This window comes from Asterias rubens, chromosome 5 (genome assembly GCF_902459465.1).
Source record: "Asterias rubens chromosome 5, eAstRub1.3, whole genome shotgun sequence".
Taxonomy (NCBI): Eukaryota; Metazoa; Echinodermata; class Asteroidea; order Forcipulatida; family Asteriidae; genus Asterias; species Asterias rubens.
In genome coordinates, this window is record NC_047066.1 from 6,107,341 (window position 1) to 6,114,973 (window position 7,633).

At 41.8% G+C, this 7,633-nt stretch overlaps 1 protein-coding gene across 1 annotated transcript; it reads right to left on the reverse strand.

Moving 5' to 3' along the window:
• Positions 1-498: 498 nt before the first annotated feature.
• On the reverse strand, positions 499-7,223 carry LOC117290707 (retinol dehydrogenase 12-like). Its single transcript, XM_033772239.1, has 4 exons — positions 6,769-7,223; positions 2,084-2,326; positions 1,455-1,827; positions 499-858 (listed from the first exon to the last, which is right to left on the reverse strand). Exons 1-4 carry the CDS (start codon positions 6,908-6,910, stop codon positions 666-668), a joined length of 951 nt encoding a protein of 316 aa, XP_033628130.1. The 5' UTR covers positions 6,911-7,223; the 3' UTR covers positions 499-665.
• Positions 7,224-7,633: the final 410 nt, after the last annotated feature.

The following is a 7,633-nucleotide window of genomic DNA, read 5'->3' on the forward strand; positions in this document are numbered from 1 at the left end:
TAAACTTTAGGAAAACAAAACACATTTTAATTTATAGTTCTAAGCCTTGCACGAACCCGAACCCTTATTGTGAACCTTGCGATAGTCGAAACATTTCGTAGGCTATAAAAACATTCTCACAGAGAAGAAAATAGGTCATATACCTTTTCATTATACTTTCGTTGTGTGAGAATAACAAAAAATGTAATGGCTATATTAGTTCAATTAGACCCCTAGCGTTGTCCGCCAACACAAGCCGAGGTCAAACATAGGAACCTTGCGCTCGTCTAAACATCACACACAACTCTCAGCCAGTGCTAGGTTATCCTGAACATCTGACGTCATACTTCGAGGCTCGTGTGTGAGCTACGCCAGAAAGCTGCCGTCGATCCCATCGTCCATAATCACCTCTGACCTCGCATCATTTCACATGGCTTTCCAGCATGTTTCTGAAATTTGCAGTTAAATCTGACATAATGTATACCACTGATCTCTATAATAGAGATCAGTGGTATAGAGATCAGTGGTATACATCAATCAGTACCTGTCCTTATTACAGGGGACCAGTCTAGCGCTAAAGGTCTTCACTGATATCAGTGAGGGACTGTTTTGAACTACTGACGTAATTCAATGGGTCTATTGAAAGAAGCCTATTATTAATTTAATTGCGTTTTGTAATAACCACGTCAGCAATTCAATTTGGTGGCCTCACAGCTCGCATCCCAGAGTGCTTTAGCAAGCTCAGGGTCCTGCGCTCTAAGCGACGGCTCTACCACCTCTGAGTTATCGAAGTAGCTACCGGAAAGGTTCACGACCGACTCGTCTAAGGCACAGTGCAGGGTTGTCTGGGCTGCTGCTTTGTCGTCCAAGAAGATCAACCTGGGGAGGGGGAACGTGAAAGAGGGGTGGAAGTTATTGCATCGATGAAGTAATAATATGATGTAGGACCTACGGGAGGCATGTGATTTTTTTTGCTCACTTGGTGTATCCAAACTTTAGGCCTAGGCATAAAATAACAAACATGTCAAAATTTGGGCTCAATGGTCATCGAAGTTGCAAGAGAATAATGAAAGAAAGAAAAAACACCCTTGTTGCACATTACTCTATGTGCTTGCAGATGCATAATAAAAGGCTTCAGCTGAAGTCTTCTACATTTACTTCGGATGGAGCCAGTTCTCACAATGTGTTAAATAATGAACAGCTCTCCGTTGCTCATGCCAAGTACGTTTTCATGCCAAACATGTTTTTGAGAAATTACCAATGGGGTGGATTTCACAAAGGTAGTCCTAACTTAGTACTAGTCCTAGGCAATGCTAAGAGATAGGACTGGTCCTAAGTTAGGACCAGTAACTCATCCTAACTTAGGGCTGGTCCTATCTCTTAGCATTGCCAAGGACTAGTCCTAAGTTAGGACTACCTTTGTGAAATCCACCGCGGTGCCTTTATAAAACGACAAGAAACAAACGAGTGCCTACCTCTGTGGGAGATACAGCAGCCCGGGCGAGTAAACAACTCCCGGGTGCAGCGAGACCGCAACGACCCCGGTGGACTCCAGCCGCCTCGCCAGCTCGCTACTGAAGAGAATGTTAGCCAGTTTGCTCTTAGAATACCCCTTAAGGTACGGGTATAGTATGGTATCTTTACCACCATCAGGGTCACTTCGAGTCATGTTGATCCCATGAGCAACTCTGTGGATGTATGAGGAAACGGTGACCACCCGACTGGGGGCGCTCTTCTTCAGTAGATCTAGGAGGAGGTTGGTGAGAAGGAAGTGACCGAAGTGGTTGGTGCCGAAAGCGAGATCGAAGTTGTCTACAGTTGCCGAGCCTTCCGTTGGTGGTACGAGAGCTATATTATAGGTTGATACGAAATGGAGATGATATCATTACTGATCTATCAATCCCAAGTTTGTTTTGAGTAAAGCTTGATTGCACATGACGTCATTGATGGATTGCACATGACGTCATTGACCAGCATCTTTGATGTAAAACAATGGAAAGTGCACGCGTGTTACGCACTGAGCACAACTCTCAGCCAATGAGAGTCTTACACGTGTGATTGTTTCATCGAAGATGGCGGCCAACATTGTGACAGATATATCTACCTTCATTGTTTATAAGTATGTCTAGCCTTTTCTCCTGCTCGTTTATCTCCTGGGCGAACTCTCTGACCGACTGCAAGCTGGACAGATCGAGATGACGGACCACAACCTCCGAGTTACCCGCACTACTCGTGATGTCCTTCGCTACGTCTTCGGCCTTCTGTAGATTGCGACAGGCGAGGATGACTCGAGCTCCTCGCTGGGCCAAGTCCAAAGTTGTCTCCCGACCGATACCCGTGTCTCCACCTTTTGAACGAAAAATTCAAATATCACTTGGTAAAAAAAGGTTGCCGAAGACTGGTCGAAAATTCGTGTTTTTTAATTAGTGTGTAATATATTTATTTCCAGGCAGGAGCACACAAACAATACATTCAACAAACTAAACATCTGAGAACAAGCCTGTTGATAACCACTGCGAAAACAATTAACATCTTAAGGCGATTCAGACAATAACAAAAGTACAAACGTCATACAAAATTTGAAATAACTTTTTTTTATTATAACTCTTCATCATTTATTAAAGACACTGGACACTATTGGTAATTGTCAAAGACTAGTCTTCACAGTTGGTGTATCTGAACATATTATGCATAAAATAACAAACCTGTGAAAATCTGAGCTCAATCGGTCGTCGAAGTTGCGGGATAGTAATGAAAGGAAAAAAAACCTTGTCACACGAAGTTGTGTGCTTTCTGATGCTTGATTTTGAGACCTCAAATTCTAAACTTGAGGTCTCGAATAGTTTCCACTGCCTTTAAATTACAATTCTCGGGAAATACTTCGTACATCAACCGAAAGCACATACATAAATTGTTGTCTCACATGTCTAACAGAATAAAACATCAAATTATTTTGTCATCTTCGTTGAAAGAGTTACTCAATACATAAATAGAGCAGATTAAACAAAGCCATCACACGTTACGTTTGAAGCTTGTGCATGGTGTATAATATGGAAAAAAAAATAAGAACTGTTACTATAGGATAACAACCATGGCCCAGTTTCATAGAGCTGCTAAGCACAAAAATGTGCTTAACAAACAGGAAATTTCTTCCTTGATAAAAACAGGGTTACCAACCAAATTTCTATGTGTTGCATTTTGCTTGTTACTGGTATTCAACTGTTGTTTTATCCTGAAAATCACATGGAAATTTGTTTGGTAATCCTGGTTCATCAAGGAAGAAATTTCATGCTTAGAAAATTGTTGTGCTTAGCAGCTCTATGAAATTGGGCCCAGGTGTAAATCTCTTTTGGGAGGAGTGTTTGCTCTGTGACGCTGTTCCAAACGTGAATACCACATAGGCTCTTTTCAGATCCATACAACCCTACCAGAAGAGAGTGGCATAATTACAGCATATTCAAAGACTGGCTTGTTTGTACAACCACAGAGCAAGCACTCAGAGACAAACCTGGATTTCTTCACGAACGAAAAATTGTCTGAACTTCGAACCTAGAAACCACTTTCCAAACGGCTCACCGTGCCACATGCAGGAATGATACTTCACGGAGGCAACGAAGGCGAGTGCCTCCTTGCCCGTTGCTCATTGTCTTGGTGCTCTTGAAATGCTCAAAAGTAGGAATATTACAATTTCCTCATAGGGTGCCCCATTTACCAAGGAGAAAAATGCCTTGGTGCCCTAATCTTCCCCTTGCCCAGTTCAAAAACGAAAAAAATGTAACGGCGCCAATATACCAGAGGGCGCCAACGACAGCCACACAATGACTGGTCCGTTGGCGCCAAAAATAAGGCGAAAAAACTACACGTCCTTGGACCTCATACTTTTGTCAAAAGGGGTGAAATGACTTCTCGGTCAATTCACCGTGCCGCTGGAATTCGTATAATCCATACACAGTGTGACGAAGCAGCCCTAGTAGAAAAAATACTATGCCATGGCCAGAGAAAAGAGCACAAAACAACAAACGTCTTACGACGTCACGGTCATCTTAGAATTTACCTGTGATGAGTACCGTCTTCCCATGAAGGTCCTCGTCGCTCGTGTACCAGCGAGAATTCCATACCAGGCTCCAACACCGAAAACCATACAGTATCAAGAGGCATACGGTTATATTTACACCAACACTTTCCATAATTTTAGTTTAAATGTTGGTGTAGTAGAATCATCGAGCTATGATTAACAGTAGACTAACATAAACAAACTCCCACCGTCCCCCAGTTCTCCTGTTGCTGTATCATCAGTCCGTAGAACAAGATTAGCCCAAGCATCAGTTGTTCGTCGATTGATTTCTCAACGTACATACCCCTATCACATCCCCTATACCCCACCAGTACACGTCATTCAATAACATCGTCGATTGTGCAACCTTCTTGAATTGATGCAGTGATGATAACCGTTGCTCTGCTGTGACGTAATTGTGTTTTTTGCTATGCTAATTAGACTGCTTGTTTATTCTGTCGTGGATATCCGGCCACCACTTCAAACCATAGACTGAGCTATGCGTTCAAACAGTGTCTTGTTCCTTTGAAGAGCAATGACAGTTGACCACCACCCTGTTACGGTTACACACCTATTTCCGACACCCCTATATTCTGACATCCCTATGTTCCACTTGCGAATCCTAACCCTAAATCCTAACCTTATAACCATCGTGTAAGAGGGCTTTTTCGAAACATATAGGGGTGTCTACCTCCATGCTGATGTACAGAGCAGTTGCCCTCCTTGGACCATGCTTGAACCATTGAACTAGGCCCTAAGGAAGAAACATACCCCCATGCTTAGATCCTTCATCCAAAACCATAACCTATTACATTTTAGGATTTTACAAACAGATAAAGGACGTTGTGAAAACACACTTTGTTTTAATTCCTCAATAAAATCATAAAATCAAACCCATCAGTTCAGGGAAAACCCCCAATGACGTAGCAACAAGCCGGACTTCTCGATCTAAACCACTCTTTGAGGACTTCTCGATCTGACCACCTCATGGTCTGACCCTCCAAATAGGCTCCATGATTATCTGGATTTTAGGATTTTACAAACAGATAAAGGCACCAACGTTCTCTTAAAGGCAGTGGACACTATTGGTAATTGTCAAAGACTAGCCTTCACAGTTGGTGTATCTCAACATATGCATAAAATAACAAACCGGTGAAAATTTGAGCTCAATCGGTCATCAAAGTTGCGAGATAATAATGAAAGAAGAAAACACCCTTGTCACACGAAGTTGTGTGCGTTTAGATGGTTGATTTCGAGACCTCAAGTTCTAAACTTGAGGTCTCGAAATCGAATACGTGGAAAATTACTTCTTTCTCCAAAACTGTGGCACTTCGCAGAGGGAGCTGTTTCTTACAATGTTTTATACCACCAACCTCTCCCCATTACTTGTCACCAAGAAAGGTTTTATGCTAATAATTATTTTGAGTAATTACCAATAGTGTCCACTGCCATAATGCAAATGGCACGTCATCTTATCCAGTGTTTATGTATTGCAATTTGAAATACACTATCAATTATTATCAGAGGACAATGTTATTGCTTATCATTTTGCGTTTTAGTTTTATGTAAAGAATAGAAAAAGGCGTTGGGCTAAGCTCCTTTTCAAAAGTATAAAAAAAATTCTACGGAGCGAGTTATAAAAAGACCCACGAATTGCTGCAATGACCTAGTGCTTGCTGAATTGCTGTACAAACAGGGAGGGTATACACAAACACGTGTCCTCTTTAGTCAACCGTTAAAAAATAAACTTTCAGTAAAAAGGCAGCCAATATAGATCAATCGAGTTAGTAAACAAAGCCCCCCCCCCGGTCCAGGGTTCAACAGACTTTTACAGGCCTCAAAGAAAATGTTTACAATGATGAATGGCCTTGTGTGGGCTTGCCACTACCGGTAGTGGGTAATTATTTATACGGTGCCCCAGTGCCATTACACTGCGGATGGAATGATCTGGAACTTCCCCTGTTGAATAATATTCATGTCAGTAAATGTTCGTTTGAAATGAAGGACTCAATGTTTCAGTTTCGGGTCGTGCCCCTAATGTGGTGTAAGATTAGTGTCTGATGGCCCATATAATATACAGGTATCCCTCCATGCATGGTCAAACCATAGAGAAAGGACATTCTATGGTAAACCCATTGAGGTGTAATTTCAGATATCCCTCCTCGTGGCTTTGCTCAGCAAAGGCATTGTCAGGCAATTTGCTAGTTTGTAATACCATTTTAATATAATAATCATGGGCACAGTAAAGGAGTGAGAACCAAATGTGGCATAATTGGCATAGGACATACGGTATTTTAAAATGAACAGACACACAGAACAGTCGCTTGGTAAATAGTTATCATCATTCGTTCGACCATCAATCAGACACCATAAAATGACTGTAAAATACTTTTAAAATATGATAATTGCAGCCATAAAAAGGTACAAATAATAAGCAAAAACGGGTATTACCAGGGTGCAAACAAGTGCAGCTTAGCAAATGTCGATTTTCGAGGTATCATGCCGGTAATACCTCACTACAGTTATCACGTTGTGCATTGGTTCTATAATGGTTACACCATAGGTTAATCATGGAGCTAGAACATTAATATAGCTCCATTGGTCTGTACACCTTTCACTTCGGTAAGGACAACCTTACTCTATGACTACGCACACACCGTTTACGAAAATAATGGGTCAATCCTCCAAGTCCAAACCATTTAATTGTGCAGCAATAAAACGTTTCATGTAATTACCTGTCACAATAATAGTCTTGCCTTGCAGGTCTACACTGCTGGTATAGTAGCGACGATCCCCCGTCAAACTCAGCGTGTATATACAGAAGATGCTAAACACCAACATGATGGCGTTTGCCATTATCGGTATACTAGCGTCCATGTTTGTGTATAGGACCTAGTACTCTAACGTGTAGTAAGGCTAAGTTTTTATTGACCATAGAGCAAGATTTGACCCAAACACACACGGCAACCGGAACTCGTCTTCCCTATAGTATATCACGTTTGTACTTCTGGTACGTTTCTATGAATTTGCATTTTTAACCATCCGTGCATAGCGGAGCCGTAGCTATTCATCATGGAGCTGTTCCCAGTGCTGCATTGTCTTGTTTACAACCAGTTGTGTTTGAGTTCATTTCCGACTCCCAATAAATTCATGCATTGACATCATACAGCCACCATCTTAGAGGTACACACGAAAACGCACAGATTTGCACAGAGGGCGCCCACACGTTTCGCAACAATAAAGAATCTCCTTTTGCTAAGCGAGGGCGCCCTGTACTGAAGACATCATGCGCATAAGTTTGTTCAATAAAACGATTCCAATATGACGTAAAATTAACATAATTTGTAGTTGTTTCTTTGTAGACACAGAGTGGCTTGATCATGATACTCCACACACATAGGCCTACATCCTGGTCATTGATTGGTCGAGCACGCGTCGCGCGTTATATCCCTTGTATTATTGCCGCGACGCTCCAAAATTTAATATAGGTGTCCTATATGGATATTCATGACGATTCGGATGCTTCACATTGCGTAGTTTCCTATCGCTCCCAACCCGATCAGACAAAGTAATTTCGTGTCACGGTGATGGACAAGTTTG

Coding starts and splice junctions, on each gene's coding strand:
- LOC117290707 (XM_033772239.1), bottom strand. CDS start 6,910: ATGGACGCTAGTATACCGATAATGGCAAACGCCATCATGTTGGTGTTT. Junction 2,327..6,768: donor CAAGACTATTATTGTGACAG/GTAATTACATGA, acceptor TTCGTTCAAAAG/GTGGAGACACGGGTATCGGT. Junction 859..1,454: donor CTGCTGTATCTCCCACAGAG/GTAGGCACTCGT, acceptor CCCCCTCCCCAG/GTTGATCTTCTTGGACGACA.